Source organism: Hippoglossus hippoglossus, chromosome 11 (assembly GCF_009819705.1).
Source record: "Hippoglossus hippoglossus isolate fHipHip1 chromosome 11, fHipHip1.pri, whole genome shotgun sequence".
In the NCBI taxonomy this organism is placed as follows: Eukaryota; Metazoa; Chordata; class Actinopteri; order Pleuronectiformes; family Pleuronectidae; genus Hippoglossus; species Hippoglossus hippoglossus.
In genome coordinates, this window is record NC_047161.1 from 12,174,035 (window position 1) to 12,191,047 (window position 17,013).

The 17,013-nt window shown below is 44.6% G+C and overlaps 1 protein-coding gene and 1 non-coding gene across 7 annotated transcripts in view; both read left to right on the forward strand.

Annotated features, from left to right (window-relative positions):
* Nucleotides 1-496: 496 nt before the first annotated feature.
* Nucleotides 497-17,013, forward strand: part of ppp1r9a (protein phosphatase 1, regulatory subunit 9A) — a 47,119-nt gene continuing 30,602 nt past the window's right edge. For 4 of the 6 annotated variants that reach the window (XM_034600714.1, XM_034600718.1, XM_034600717.1 and 1 more), the window contains exons 1-3: nucleotides 498-970; nucleotides 2,212-3,730; nucleotides 16,381-16,513. In XM_034600714.1, coding sequence (XP_034456605.1) covers nucleotides 2,348-3,730; nucleotides 16,381-16,513 — 1,516 coding nt within the window. In that variant the 5' untranslated portion in view covers nucleotides 498-970; nucleotides 2,212-2,347. Of the gene's footprint in view, nucleotides 971-2,211; nucleotides 3,731-16,380; nucleotides 16,514-17,013 lie in introns of all 6 variants that reach the window. The other 2 variants (XM_034600715.1, XM_034600716.1) reach the window with 2 other exon arrangements.
* trnas-uga lies at nucleotides 10,520-10,601 on the forward strand. The gene has a single exon. It is a non-coding gene; the product is annotated as a tRNA-Ser (tRNA).

Below are 17,013 nucleotides of genomic sequence, written 5' to 3' on the forward strand. Positions count from 1 at the left end.
TTCTATATTTTTTTATATTCCTTACATTATTATTATCCTTACACTCAGGTATTGCATGTTACTTAATACTTACTGATGCCTATTTGTGACTCTCGCTGCTGTAATATTGCAAATTCCCCCCATTGTGGGACTAATAAACGATTCTCTTATCTTATCTTAAATGAGAATAAGCTAAGCATACAATAAGTATGTTACATTAGACAAAGAAGCTAATACTAAACGAAATGAAATGATAAAGGAGTAAGTAAGAAGTAAAAGATGTATTGATTTAATCTAGCCTGCTCTCAATATAAACTCCTCACACCTCAGTTTGGCTGAACACCTAACCTGCTGAACATCCATCCACACAGCCAGGGTGACCTTTGACCCTCCAGCACCACACCCAGACCCGGGTGATGGACAGTGAGGTTGTGTACAGTGTGTGTGTGTGTGTGTGTGTGTGTGTGTGTGTGTGTGTGTGTGCTGGTATGCGTGCCCACACTGCAGCTCGCTGACGCCCCCCCCCCCCTCCGCTCGGCTCCGCGCAGCAGCTTATCGGACCAAACCATTGCCGCAGTCCAGGTCCTAACACCTGTCACATGAGCCTTTACATTTAGAGAAACCGGCGGCCACCGCAGCGTCCGAGCGCGTTTACCCCCCCGCACCGCACTCGCACACCGGACGCCGCCGGGTTTGCAGCCTCTGCCGGGGCGCAGCTTCCACCGAGGCGATCCGCTGAACTGCACCGACACCCCCATTGTGCGGCTGGCAGCATCACCCGCTGCCTTGCAATGGCGCTGTAGCGGCTCCGGTTGTGTCCAAGCGCTCCCGAAGCGGCGACTCGGTCCCCGGACTGTTTACCCGCGTGGGAGAGGGATGTTATCGTTCGGTAGAGGGGCCGTTGTTGTTTGTGCAGAGAGCATCCTCGCTCCCCTCCCGCTCGACACCGTGGATTACTGTTTATTTACATCGCGGAGCCGGAGCCATGGATGTAAGTCTGACTCTTTTGTTTTTTTTGCAACATTGAGGCAACATCGCTGTGTGTGTGTGTGTGGGGTTAACTCCGCCTTTTTCGCCAATCACCGATAAATCAATCAATCAATCAATCAATCAATTCCATTGATACTTTTGGTGGAAATGTGCAGAAGGGGGACACATGTGGATGAATACGAGTTAGACAGCGTCGCGGGGGCTGGAGCCGAGCTGTCATGTTGTGTGCGGTGAGGCTGACGGCTCTGTCTGATCCCACTGACACAATGTTCAAACCCCCGAATTCATCTTTCACCTCTAACTTTACTCTGCACTCAGCGATATCCTCTGAGGCTGCACCAGTCCAAACAGATGATGTGGGGGGTTTTTTTTGTTGCACTAAGGCCATCGAGAGTCCAGCGTGGTGAATAATGAATTCTGAGCCAGGACATTTCAGGTTTCAGCCTCTGCTGCTGCTGCTGCTGTATCCACACCACCCATGCGGAGGGTTTCAGCACAACTTGATGAATTCTCAGTGTCCCAGATGAATGTTTTATCCTTTTTTTCCTTCGCTTTATTGTGTCACATTTCATTTCCCTCTTTGTGAAGTGCATTTCCAAACAGTATTAAACATTAATGTCAGAAGGTATGGAATATTTAACTCCTACACCAGCCTGCAGCCCCGCTCTCTCCCTGTATTGTTGCAATGGTGGTCAGAGGGCAGAGGCACATAGTCTCATCATTTAATCCTCAAGTCTTTCAGTTAATGAAATGCTGCATCTTTTGGTGCATTTAACCACAGTATGTATGTGCAGTGAAGGTTGAAACCAGCATGCATTGCTTTGTCTCAGCACTGACATTTAAAAGTGACCACCATAATGTCAGTAGATGGTTTATAAGGCTGCGGGATGTGGCGCCGTTCACTATAGAAAAAGGAGAGATGGGGGTGAAGTGGGGAAAGGGAAGAAAACATCTACAGTACAACACAGTGAACACAGAGATCACATCTTTACACTAATGTGTACAGCGAGCATTGATGTGAGAAGGTAAACAGCGCAGCCCTGCTGAATAGACAACATCCCCAGAGAGCTTTTAGAGTCCAATAAGCTTTCATAACTTGTTCTCCTGCTCTTATGTCACTGAGCAGCATCTGTTATCAATTTGACCCCCATGTTTTTTTTGAATAGTTCTTTTGAACTCACATAACCATGCCGTGTTACAAAATGCTTCTATCTTAACAACATCTTTTCTTTATCGTTGCAGGTGTGAATTGGCCTAAAGGAAGTCGGATCTTGTCAGATTAAGCAGCGCTGCAGTAGGTCAAACTAAACCCCTCACTCCTATGTTCTAATGAGGCCACGGCAATGCTGACATCTCCTCGGAATCCAAAGACCTCATCATGCTGAAGACGGAGGCCTCGGGGGAGAGGACCTCCCTCCGGAGTGCCTCCCCCCACCGTAATGCCTACCGAACAGAGTTTCAGGCACTCAAGAAGGCCTTTGACCAGCCACGGATTGATGGAGCCTCAAGGCCCAAAGACCTCGAAAGGGTGAAACAACCAAGGGGTCGCCAATATGGCTCCCATGTCAGCCGCATCAAGGACATGTTCATGCAGATGGGCACAGAAAATATAGAAGTGAAGACAAGGGGTCGAGAGGATTCTTCACCACAAAAGATGGTCAAGCCCACCAACTTCATCAACAAGGCTGACGGATCTGTGATAAAACTCCAGCATTCCCAATCGACTGAACGGGTTGGAAGTGTTGGAGCAAGGTTCTCAGAAACCAGGAAGCTGTTTGAGCAGCAGTCCCGTGACCAGTCTCAATCACCAGTCTTTCCCTACGGACGTGATAAAAGAGGGTCCCATGAGAATCTTGATGATTGGCGAGGGCCAAGGTCCAACCGAGGCAGTACAGACTCTTTGGACTCACTTTGCTCCAGAGCAGAGGCATCGTCACCGACTGTCAGTCAACTCAGTGCTGTTTTTGAACATGCTGACCACCACAATCAGGGTGTGGCCTACAAAGGAGTCAGCAGACGAGCCCTCTACTCACCAGATGGATTCCAACGCCATGGAGGAGATCTCAGTGAGGATGATTCACGACAGTCTCCTGTTCGAGGAAACTATCGGAGCAGGACAGGGGGAAAGTTTCCCACATCGTTGTCCTCTGAGGACCTCCTCAGTCCCAGTCCTGAAGTGGAGACAGCGGAGCTGAAACCTGTTCCCAAAGAGGAGGAGTCTCAAGACAAAGCAGACAAGGTTGCAAGTACAGGTGGAGATAAACAGCGCCTTTCTGGGGCCACCACCAATGGAAGTCAAGTCAATGGTTCCTGTGAAGAAGAAGAGAAACCATCAGAAACAAGAAAACATACCGAGGATGTAGGGGTGTCCAAGGCTTCAAAACACGATGATCTTCAAAAAGATGATGCTGTGATTACTAACCAACCAGCCACTCCAGAGCCCCTGCCAAGAGCTGAAAGACAGGAGGATGGAGATGGGTCAATAGAAGACAAGCCCCCTGAATCTCCCAATGATCAAGTGGAAGAAACAGATGAGGAATACACTGGGACCGAGCGGGTGGTTTTTAATGCAGACGGGGACGCTTGTTACCAGGGATGGGGTGAAAGCTGTACGGATCCTGAGGATGACCTCTATGGAGACGACGAGGATATTGTCTACGACCCGGGCTCTGACCTGACAGAGATTGCTGGTCTGCCAGAGGAGAACAAAGAGGACATCCCTCCAAAGAGAAAGATTTGCTTCAGCACTGCTTCCATCATAGTAAGTCGAGTGATGCACAAAACTGTTGTGGAAGCCTAAACTGTGTAGACACACAGAACACAATCCAACATAAAAGCCTTTGTGCAGCTCTTATCAGAAGTAGGTTAAAACAACAGAGAGCTAATATTGTATTCAGACCTTCCTTTTTATTGGCTCATATTTATAGTTACCATGGAACAACTTGTGGTTGGCTTCCACATGCGTTTATGAGGTTATATGATTATGATAAAAGGATCTTACATCAGTAATCTTTATTGTCTTAAGACCTTTGTTCTGTGCTTATTTAACTGGTCCGTCCTTTTAATGTGTTCTGCCATACGGTAGATAAACGATCATACATTGTAGCTCTTGCTCTCTGATGCTCTGAAGTGGTTGTAGCTATTTTCTGTGATGCAGAGCCCGAGGGTCAAAGCTTTGCCCTCTGGGAAACTGACATGTTCACGGGCAGAACATCTGTGCATGTGTTAGTCATGCTGGTGCTGCACCCACACAGTTTTCACACAAGATACTGTGTTTGTTTTTCTCAAGCAGTCGCCTCACCGTATCTCTTAGATCAGGAAGCCATTTATTGAACTATTTGATGAGGATGAGCTGTACGTTGCAGTGGCAGAGTCTATATGAATCTGAATGTACTGTATAAACAGTGTTTGTGTTTCGTAACCTTGCTATGGCCCCTATGCTCGTGATAACTGCAGATGTTTAGCTACAGTTTACGTGTATTTTACCATTCGGCGTACGGGGGTTTTCACAAAGGTCACTGTTTCTGGTTATAATACCTAGTTCCCTTAAGTTCATTTCCCTGATAGCAAGTCAATCTTCTTTATTTTTTCAACCAGAAATAGCTCTAACCCTTATTCCTCAAATGCCTCGGAGTAGTTTCATACTTTTTTCAGTGCAGAGTTGGACACAAAGCAGCCAGTGTTGTTTGTGGATTGGGAAGATGGATTTGGGAAATATTTTTCAGCCATTATCCTTAAGCATGTGGAATCAGTAAGCCTAATGTTTGTAGTAGTAAGCAACATGATCTAGTTTGCTGTATTCCTTTTTTAAACCCTTTTTGTTTAATTTGACAGTGGAATCAGATTCTATTTCTGCGATTATAGCCTGTTGACGCACAATCTGTCGGAGTATATGTACACATAAGATCAGAGTACAGTTGGGATTTGGAGATTAAGTTGTATGTATGCAGGATTTGGAAGCAACACAAACATTCCTCAGGTTGAGGATCAATCCTCTTAACATGCTTTAACAAACCAGAACAATTAGCCCAGTTATTCTGAGGAGAAAACGCGATGTCGGCTTCACTAATTACCCTGCACTGTCTCAGCAGTGTGTGTCCTTCTGCTTCTTTCTCTTTTCCTCCCTCACTGGGACTCACCTCACATGCTCTCAAACGCAAGAACACACCTACGTGCAAGGATTTGTGAATTTCAAAATAAAATGTTAAAACTTTGATCAGCATGTTCTAGCATAAGATAAATATAACAATCAATTGTAATACATTTAAAACATATTTACGAATCATAGTTTTGGTCACATTGTGAAAAATATCAAATTCAACTTTTTTCTAAACTCTGAATCTGAGTGCTTGTTCGAACTTGTTGTCCCATTTAGGGTTGAATAGGCAACGAGTATGCTGCTCTGTTGTCTGTCGTTTCAAGGCTTCTGTTTTCTATGAAAAGGGCCGACGCTCGTTCATCATATGGAGAATCCTAAATGAGCACTGCCCCCGTCCCTTTACCCAGACGCACACGCACAATTAGACATGCACCCCTCCCACTTCATCACACGCCTCCCTCCTCTCAGTGCATGAGGAACAAACAGGGTTCTGTCTTTTGTTCGTCTATATTGTGAAAGAGACAAAGCTATTTTCTCAGCCCTCGGCCCCGCACGGGTCCAGCTTGACCCCTGTGGGAGGAGACTGCAGAGATGGCCTTGATAACCAAAAAAAAACGGCCATTTTCTAATCTAATACTTAATGTTCACTCCTCTTCATGCAATATTTCTTAGTCCTGCCCCATAAAGCGGATAAACCAATTCAACATCCCAGCTTTGAAGGCTTATTTCATTTAGAAATCATCATGGCACGGGGAGAAAATGATACACAACCAGCTTTGGGCAACATTTTGTAAACATGCACGCTGATGTAAGCTTTGAAAGAGTTACAGTTCCAGATGTTCAAAGAAACATATATTTGTTTTGATGTTGCGGCGGTGTTGAGTTTAGAAATAGCCTTTTTACCAACGCTTGCAGTTGATGGAACTTTCAGTTTGTCTGGTGGTCCAATTCTTTGGTCCAGAATGAAATATCTCAACATATATTTGCTGGACTTGCATGAAATTGTTACAGGCATTCAGTGTCCCCAGAGGATTGATCTTACAGACTTGTGATCACCTGGCTTTTCATAGTGCCACCATTGGGTTGGCAGTTTTGGCTTTAAGGGAATTATCTTTATAGCTATATAGATTCCTAGGGGATGGATGTAAATCTGTCACTATAGGTCAGAGTTCTAATACTATACTATATACTATACTGTGAAATATCTCAAAATGTAATAAAATGGACTGGCACAAATTCTTTTACCAACATCCAAAGTTCCCAGTTGATGAGTTTAGCGATTCTCCATCTTTCCTTTAGCGCTATACCACGAGGTTCACACTCTCAGCAATTATTGAATATATTTCTAATAAATTATGGCTTATATATTTATGTTTTCCTGTCAAATTGTGTCATTTGTCAACCTAATGTTAAACTGATGACAATTTCATCAGCCTTAGCTGTACGTTCCGGTTAGTGCTAGCAAATATTAGCATGCTAACACACTAAACTAAGATCCTGCCATAGCAACAACAAACCAGCTAAACATCAACATATCAGCATTGTGTCATTGCAAGCATATTATAACATGGTGGCATTAGCATTTGGGTCAACGCTTTTCTGTGTCGTAGTACAGAGCCACAAGCTTAGTTTTACAACACACAGCAAGTTTCTTTTTGTTTTTTATTATTCATTACTTCCGCATCCTTTCACTCAACTGCACCATCCAAACTGACCCAGTGAGAATATGTGACGGCTGCGAGCGTCCATAGGCAAAGACAGCCTCCCTGCCCGAAGGCACTGACCTACAGAACAGAATCAGATCTACTGTAAGTTCATTCAAGCAACTGGTTTTATCCCTGATGTTACTTTCCCTAGTCTGGCTATCCAGTTTGTGACGTACAGTAGCGTGCAGTGGCAGCATGGAAGTAGATTCAGTCCTCTATCGTACTTTTGATGCATGTTCTGTGCAGCTGATACAACTTTTAGAATACAATGTTTAATCTGAAGGCATCACAGGCATCACATCTCAGTTCGCTCAGGTTTTTGAAAATGTCTACCTTGATCGCACACTGATCCCAAATCCTTTGCACCATCTCTCACTTGTTGCCGATTTCTCTCCACGGGATGTGTTTTCTCTTTCTCTTTGCCGAGCCGCACCCCAGGAGTTTGACAGCAAGAGTCTTTTCCCTCTGCATGCAGTCTGCTGTGTCAGTCTCCCCTTGTTTTCCTCTGCGGCTCCCTCTACGTGGATGGCATTTACATCGTCCGTTTTATGATACGTTTTTGTGCCTGCGGAGCAAGTGTGTTTTCATCAGTCAGGCCACTGCGATATCTTAATGGAATTAAGCAGATGTGATGAGTGGAGTGCCGGTTAAACAGCCACCGAAGTGGCTGTGTAATCAGCCCCTCCACTCTGCATGCTGTCTGTTATTCTGGATCAAAGTGACTGGCGTTTTGTCCATTAGATTGTACCGCTGCACTGTTAGTGGAACGCTGAATAGCATGGATCTGAGCTCCCAGCCATAATCAATATGATAGATGTGTGTTGCTTCCCTTTTCTGTGGCAATGGTTTTATAGCTGCAAGATTCTAGTCAGAAAAATGTATTGGCTGTTTTTTGCCTATTCTGCATCATAGAAATAAATAGTTGTGTTCATTCTTTTTCCACAAATGTGGTATAAATATTTCTTGATGAATGTAGATTCAGATTGAACTCCCTGTATTTCAAAACAGAACACGGTGATATGAGGTCACTGACTTATTTTTCCTCTGAGTGATACTTTCATGCTTGCAGACATTTTGGCTGCAAAAAACAATCTTCTCGCATTTTCCATCTCTCTATGCCGGTTTGCATCTCACGCTGTACTACATCAAACCAATTCAGAGACTCATCTTGTACTTTGCTGGAGCATGAACTAACATAAAGACTAAAACCCTGATGCTTGCAAACAGAGACACTTCCAATTTACACTATCCTGGCGCCAGTCCTCAGACTCGACAGGCATTAAGAGACGGTTATTTCTCTTAAGATTTGGGAGTTCATTTGCCTGCCCTTAATACAGTGCATGAAAGCAGAGGCGCTCTCTGGTCTCTCCTGATTACTGTGCACGACAGTCAACATCTGTGTGATTCCATCGTCCTTATCTGGGGTATCACCTAATACACTATTTTGCCTCACAAGCTGAAATTAGATGGCCTCAAGCCAGGAACCGTCTGACCATATTTTCCGATGGAACGGATTAGTCTACTTTAGGGCAGTCTGTCTTTTTCACTGATGATACATGTGCTATAGCGTTTCTGGAATTCTGGAACCAACACTGACATGGATTTGGTCAATGTCATTTGTAAGTAGTATTTAGGTCTGTAGCACCATTGCTAGAGCTTATGAACGGATATATCCTCTTCTATATGAAAAGAAAATCTCCCTCCACATGATCTTTGTTTTGCAAAATATATCCGTCCTGATGAGAACACAGAAACGAAAACAGTGTTGCAGTTGGTTTCCAATCATTCTCAATGGATGATCCCGTTCATAAATGACATTCAGCCATATTACCTGTGCTGCATAACTCTCTGTTTGTGTACATATTCCAGTTGCTACATTGTCATTAATAAACCTTCTTCTTTGTGCCCTACATTCCTGTGTTTTCCCTCTGTGAGCAGAGTGAAGGTGGCTGTCAACCTCTTAGCTATGAAATCTCTCTATCTGGACATAATGGGGGGGAACAGGATTTTGTGGGAGAGAGTTGCAACATCCTGCAACAGCAGCTCTGTGCATAACCGTTGAGAGTAAGACCAGCAGAAGCAGCGGCTGAGCGCAGTCAGAATGATCGTGGGGTATTTCGGTTAAGCTTCTTTTTGGGGAGGCTAAACCGAAAATACTGTAGATTCCTTACAAATCATCTAGTGCTGTAGAAAAATGTGTTGTGACTCAACATATTATTATGTAGATATTTGAGTGAAAAGTATAAACCGTTCAGCACTATTCTTTAGTATCATATATACAAATTTAACCCAATCTATCCAATACAATTTCACGTTTTTGTGTGTCCAGCTATGGAATGAAATAAATGTAAATGTTCCTCACCCTAAGGATTTTTCCATCCTCTGGTACCTCTGACAGGCACAACTACTTCAAACTGGGCATGTGCGTATTTGTATTAGTCACTCCATTACTAATGCAGTGGTGTTTTTGTTTGCTTGTTTCGGTGCCACCTGATCCTCCCTGGGGAGATGCATTTTTAATGATCCAGGAAAGGCGAGACGTTCCTTGTGGTTTTTGAGGCTGCTCAGTTAGCACACAGGACTGGGCTGTGTCATGAATCATCAAGTTTTGGTTCCCTGCTAATGATATCATCTGTGCGCTGGCATTTTTTTATTGTAGTAGAATAAAAAAAACGGGACAGAACAAAGTCCCTGTGACACAATGTCCTCAGTGTTTGCTCAGCCAGTGCTGAAGAAAGCTCGGAGCGCTGCACTGTCACCATGTCCTGGTTTACTGTGAGTCAGGAACATGATTAAGATGAACTGTCTGAATATAAACGTAATCAGATCCAAAAAAAACAAACCTTCTGACTGCTTTTTGTCGTGTGTATAGGAATCTGTGTCCGACTCACTGCATAATAACCACTGTGTGTGATCTGGAGACACACAGTGGTTATTATGCTGTGCAGAAATATGGTCCCACACTCTGCCTCGTCATTGTCGCAGCCTAATGAATTACGTAGCAGAGCAAGTGGGCATTAGAGCATCAGCGCGGTAACAGGCAACATGTTGTTGTGTTGCTCGGGAGCCCGGCCTCCCACTCGCTGTATATGACAGAGGCATAACATAAAGCAGGCCATTGTCTGCAGTCATTCAGTTGCAGTTGTTTACTACTCTCCGCCGCTCCGTTTAAAGCTCCCGCTACACACACACACACACACACACACACACACACACACACACACACACACACACACACACACACTCACATTCTCCATTCTCTTTCTGTGTATTTGGCCAATGATTTGGTTTGGTGGTGGGAGCCATGGCATCCAGTGCCACAAACGGTGGACTGAAATGCATTTTTGATTGGGAGAAAAAAAACCTGCCAGATATAAAATGCTGAATTCAGTTTCTTTACTTGTAATAACAACAGACAACACCTCCCTTGTTTGGTCCATACCTTCTGTCTTTGGGTTTAGTTTGAACCAACAAAGCAGGTGCGAAAGGATCCTCGGACCAACAGACCGAAACGTAGTCCTGACCAAAAGAGGTGGACTTGGTCCGGATCAAACAAACCATTTGTTTGCATTGTGACATTTTTTTTCTGGAATTGGAAATTACAGAAAGAGACAATATTAAACAACAGAAGAAGAAATGCATGTGGTAGTAGCTCACAAAGACTACTTATTTTTTAATGCACTGTATAACACGCTGACGTCTACTATCCAATCAGTGTCGTAGGTAGATAGGTGGATTCAGCACTGTCACGGTGGCCGAGAGGTTAAGGCGTTGGACTTGAAATCCAATGGGGTTTCCCCGCACAGGTTCGAATCCTGTTCGTGACGTCACTTTACACTATTTTTCTGGGATCAATAAAGTATTTCTGATATAAGCTGTAAAAGCTTTGTCTCAGGGCTCGATTTCCTCATGGTTGAACTTATTTGTAAGTCGCTTTGGATAAAAGCGTCAGCTAAATGAAATGTAATGTAATGTAGAACCAAAACTGACTGGATCAAATGTAAACTAACCAAGACACGAACCTTGTTTTGGACGATGGTCCGATCAGATTTACATTTCAAAGAAAATATCTTGGCAGAGTTTATCTTTCAAGGACGTCATCGTGTATGAACAGAGTGTGTGTCCGCTCTGTTTTCAGAAGCTCCATCTGGAGTTTGAAACGAAAATGCTGACTTGTAAGACCGTCATGTCAAAAGTCAGTGTCACTTCCTCAGGCGAGGGGCGATGGTGCTGTACGTCAAGACGACAGAATGACGAACTGACTGACTGTTTAAATCCTGTACGTTCTCACTCCTCCTTATTTAGAGCCACGTACTGAATGTTACTGTCTGTGTCTCTCTTTTCTCACTCCGTCCTCTCTCCATCTCCTTCGTCACCTTCTTATCCGTCAATCTCGCGATGTTCTTGCCAGACATTAATTCATGTCCATCATCAGCAAGTGTCTCATCCCCTTCAGCGTCCAGACACTTTCCTCAGCACCTGTCAGCTCTCCGGCGTGTGTGGGTGGGTGACTACAGGTACAGCTAATGGAGCGGAAATGTGCTGAGCTATCACAGCAGAGCAAACTATGTTTCTCTGGGTCTGTGTGTGTGTGTGTGTGTGTGTGTGTGTGTGGGTTTGTGTACCAGGCTGTAGCTTATCCACTGCAGGGTTGGCTGGGCTCGTGCCACAGCAGCAGGAACATTTCTTCTGGGTCTCTCCTCTTGCCCTGGGCAGCATCAACTGTCTGGAATAACGTAAGCCAGGCGACGGCACTAGCACCGGCACGCCAAAGGCCCAGTTTAATACCACCAGAGGCGTTTGGCCAGGCATGGGCGCCATGCTGCGACATCTCAGGCAAGAGCTCAAACAAGCCTGGAGCAAATTACTCCTGGCCTCGCCCGCTCCTTAGATTTGCTGCAGCTTTGTCTGCTTTTTTTTTTTTTATCTCATTTTATTTTCTTTATTTCTCTCTTATTGCCTGTTTCACTCTTCAATGGCCTCAGTGTCTGCTGCTGCTCGAACCCATGAATCATATGAGTCATTCTGTTTCTCTCTCTCTCTCTCAGTTAATATTGCCTCCCAGCCTCTGGTAACTGGATTTTTAGTTACTTCCCTTCAGTTTTCCCATCATCTCAAAGGCCACATCTCTCCTCCTGTCCCCCCCGTCTGTCCTCCTCGTTGTCTCAGTCCACATTTTCCCTCACTCCATTCAATGGGCCCTCCTCAAGTACATTTTTTCCACTTTCACCTTTTTTCTTCCTCTGCATAATCCCTGTGTTCTGTTATCTTCCCCTTCCTTTCTCCTCCCCTGTAGCTTAGCAGGCCCTCGCCTAATCCTTGCTTGCCTGTTCCAAAGGGGAACCATCAGGCTGAGCCAACAGGTTTCCAGACAGAAAGACGAACATGATGCCGCTGAAGGGGTGTCATACGGAAGCAGAGCCAGTGGGGTGAATCTTGATTCAGCACAGCAGTTTGCCATGCAGGCATGCTTAAATCTGCAGGGTGGAACCTGCGGTGAACTTTCGATTGCCTTGGCAGTGGCACTCATACAAAGCCTACTTTCATGAAAACTCCCATTGCCAACACTTAAATACCTGTTGTGTGTTTTCAGTATACACACTCACACACCTGGGTACAAACACGGAAAGAGAGAAAGGCACTTTAATCCACTCTGAGCACTGATGAAGGCAGGCGAGGCATCTAATGTGGACAACCAAGCAGAACTGCTGTCTGCACTTAAGTGTGTGTGTGTGTGTGTGTGTCTGTGTGTGTGTCTGTGATTTGGTGTGGAGGTGGCAAGAAGAGATATTGGTTGATTCAGTGAGAAAAAGAAAGAGAAGATCTTGTCTTTATGAGACAACTTAGAGGCAGATGTGTGCCTGCATGTGTCCTCTATGTGTGTGTGTGATTGTGTTTGTTGGTATATCAGAAGTGACATTTCACTAACAGCAGCTGCAGTACAAGGAAGAGTGCATTTAAAGTTTGTTGTGATTCCCACATGCATTATTATTTTTATGTTAACCACTTGCAGAAGTTAGAAGCTGCTTTCAAACATGCACTGAAGACGTTTTCCTCAAATTATCCAGGGGCTGCATGTGAGAACTCAAATGTCCGTGTCAGTTGCTACCGACATCTCCCGAGTGAAATGTCCAGAAAATATCGAAGTGAGAATATAGCAGGAAAATGTGTGGAAAATTCACTGAGAGCGAGTGGGTGTGTATATGACGTCTCTAACATGCGACCGACATGAAACTGAAAAGAGAAAACAAAGACATTAGGATGAAAAAGAGGTGCCATAGATTCGAGAGATTTTTGCGACGAGGGCCAACGCTGGTGTCGAACTGAATTCCGCAGTGGAATTGATACATGATGTCCTGTCTACTGCAACGCTCTACCCAGAAGCCACCCCTCGTCCCCCCCACCACCCCCTGGACCCAATTTCACAAACAATTTCCATAGTTCATGTCTGAAAACAGCTTTAGACTCGGATATGTGGATTATTTGTATGTTTATGCGATAAGACGTAGATTTCACACCATGAGTAAAGCAATTAAGGTTTGAATGGTCTGACATTGGTGTTTGCAGGGGATCAGTTTATTGGATTATGTGGGTCAGCACATTGATGCGTGTCATATTACACTTGGTGAGGCTGTCAGGTTTTGGTTTGTCTCTCGGGTGCGTCCCTACATACAGGCAGCATTGGGTGTTGGGTCAGCCCTGCTAAGTTTTGCGCCACGTTATCGTCTCCACATTGTGTGAAAAGCAAAGAACAACTATTTCTAAATAGCTGTTATTGGCTACATGTGTGATCAACAGCAGCACTAACTCAGCTCCAGCTGTCGGGCTTGTGTTTGCCAGCTTCATGCCTGGTCGTGCCGGGTTTCTGTTCCATCTCCCTGTGGGACGACAGGCAGCAGTATCCTGCCGTACTGCCAAGGTTAACCACAGTCAGACACACATTACTGTGCTGTCTCTCTCATTCTCTCTAGGTGTCTCTACCCTCTCTTAAGGTCAAAAAGTGCTTTTTTCTATAGTCGGAGAACAAGAGGATATTGTACATCCTATCGCAGAAGAGAAAGATGAATGTTTCCTTCAGCTTAAAGTCAACCTGAATCAGTCTGCTCAGGTTGACCTTTACATTTCAGTATATGCTCTTCTACTGCTTAGTGCCAGGGACACCTTTGCGCTGGGATTTTGCTCTGGGAGAATTAATATCTGCCGAATAAATGCTTTCTGTTTGACAGTGCAATCTGTCCCCACGTGTCTCTTTCAATCTACTTCTGTCTATTTATTCTTTCATTCGTCGCCTCCCTCCCACTTTAAGTCACCATTACTCCCTTGTTTATCCTTTGCCCTTTGCTGTTGTTCTCTCCCTCCGTCTTGATTTTTTTCACCCTCCTGCCCTTTTCCAATCTTTCTCCTTCACTGCGCCTCCTCCAGTTTCTTCTTCGCCTGCCTTCGCTCACAGATCCACATTCATCTGTCCTCATCCCCCTTCCTGACCTCCCCTCTCCCTCTCTTTCTCTTTCACTCCCTCAAGTGACTGGCCACATGCTAATGTGTTTGTAGATAGGACACAGTGACTGAGAGAGGCCATTAGAGAGTGAACTGACTGCCAATGGCATCCAGGAAGTGCAGGGCAGTGCGAGTGCTGCCGTTAGCATTTGCCAACAGTATGTGAATGAGTGTGTATATTGTGCCGGTAACTGTGCGTGTGTGTGTGCGTGTGTGTGTGTATGTGTGTGTGTCTACTGATTGCTGAATGTCTTTAAACATTTCTTTTAATATTCATATGCACAACAATACATATTGTGTGTGTGTGTGTGTGTGTGTATATGTGTTTTACTGATTGCTGAATGTCCGCGAGGCTTATATTTAATTAATATTTCTATATTGCCATGCACAACTTTATATATTTTGTGTGTGTGTGTGCGTGTGTGTGTACGTCCAATCATTCATAATGCACGGCTGTTGATCACACTGAATGATTGATGACAGCAAGGTCATGGATGGAGCTCACGCAGGCTCGAACGGACCAAAGAATGAAAACTAACCCTGGCAGCATCACGCTACGTCAATGTGCCCAAGCTGTTTATGTACAACCAGCACACTGTTCATTCAGCAGAGCAGCAGTTACTGATTTACTCCAGTTCTCTGTATCTTTCTCATCTTCTGGTGAGGTATTAGTCAAACCCATGGCCCCCGTCATGGGCTTTAGCTCAACATGAAAATGTGTTGCTAACGGCATCGCCAGGCATTTTTCATGCATTTTTTTTATGTTCTGAACTTGTTTGCCCTCATCATTGTTATCGTTCACAGTTCCAACATGATATAAGAATATGTGATAACAGATGCAGTGTTGATTTTCATATTTGTCGTGACCTGGCACAGCTAAGATCTCGCTACTCACATGCATACCAAGTGGCTTACATAAATCTGGCTCTGGGCAATAATCAATACATGTGATGTGACATGAAGCCTCATTGATCTCTGGTGAGAATATATTTCCTCTTTCAGTCAAATCAAAGAGGTCAGGGCACCGAGGAGCCGGTCGACAGCTGCTGACGCGCTCGGTGACACTGCATTAGGGCGGACAGGTCAAGATGTCATCCGCATCCTCGGCGCAACGTGCAACGGTTTATTTTTCTCATCTAGTGTCGTCGTGATGCATGTGATCAGAAACGAGTAGCATGCAAATAACTTTGATAATGATGGACGTCATCAAGTGTGATATTCTCACCTTGAAATCCTTGTTTGTAGGAGACAAGACCATGTGGCAAATGTCACTAGCTTTTCAGATTTTAATGCAGCTGCCATCAGTGTGGGTGTGCAGGGGTCTGTCTGAATCGGAGACATTCAGACAGCCGGGATGACTCTCTGAACATTCATGCATGTCTTTGGTATCCACGTAAAACACTCTGCACACCTTTACTCAGCACCAGCAGCTAGCGTTCCTGCAGCAGACCGCACTGCAATGTGACAGCAGCATGCACATTGGAGCCAGCTCATGCACAACACTCTCCTCCGCCCTCCTCGCTGCAGGGAGCAGTTTGAGCGCTGAGCTGGGGCGAGATGTGAAGTGACAGCTGACTCTTGCAGAGGAGCAGAGGTTCCTGTGAGGTCCTCGCAGCTTAGAGGGAGAGAAATGCATCTCTCTGTATCCTCCATCACCTCATTAGATTGGGCGGCATTGAAGTGTGTTGTGTTTTAACACTCTGATTAGCTTTGGCTTTGTTATAATGGCTTCTGGTTTTCCACAGGGTTGATAGATTGTTGTGCAGAGATCGGCTGGAAATTGATGCTTAGGTTCAAAACGTCAAAGCTCCGATTTAATCAAAATTTGGAGAGAAGCGGCATTACTCCGTCACCCACACAAAAATAACTGTTATTATCAAAACTATTTTGTGTTGTCACTTTGTATGAGTTGTAATTGTTGATCAGTGTAACTTGATTCATGCTAAATGAAAACATGTTCTTCTATTTAAGCCCTTAATTTCCTCTGAAAAAGCTTAAGTAAAGACCCAGAGCCATCATGATGTCGTGGCTGTAACGGGTCCAATTTTTCTATATTTGGTTGTGTGCGCCCACTTCTGTGCCGTTAACCCCTTGTATTTGTTGTCCCAGGTGTTCAACACTTACTCCAATGAGGACTACGACCGGCGTAATGAGGAGGTGGATCCCGTGGCGTCCTCCGCTGAGTACGAGCTGGAGAAGAGGGTGGAGAAACTGGAACTCTTCCCTGTGGAGCTGGAGAAAGGTGGGAAAGACAAGCTAAGAATATTGTATCATGTCCATCATAGGCAGGAGAATGAATCACTTTACAAAAGGAATTACACTTGTGATGTTTCTATTTTATTTTATTTTATTTTTTCATTTCATTCATTTCTGTATTTCTTCATAAATTCCTCCCGATTATGACTTTAATTTCAGGCTCTGCCTTTCACGATAAGACCGTATTTCTTTAAGAACCCCAAAACATGTATTTTACTGCTGTTTGCCATCATGTTGCAAAACAGCACTTCACTGCAAATCCCCTAATATCCCACTGAAAGACCCTGTAGTGCACAGTTTGTCCTACTTCTCTGAGCATGAGCTCCAATGAGGAGATGTGCTACTGCATCCCCTGCACTCGTCTTGTCCTGTTGAGCTTTTCCTGTGTTGAAATCCAACGCTGCCAGGGGCCTTAAAATAGAATAGAATGACTTTACGTTGCAAGATTTCACCATCCACTCCCTGTTATGTAATTCTAACAGGGAG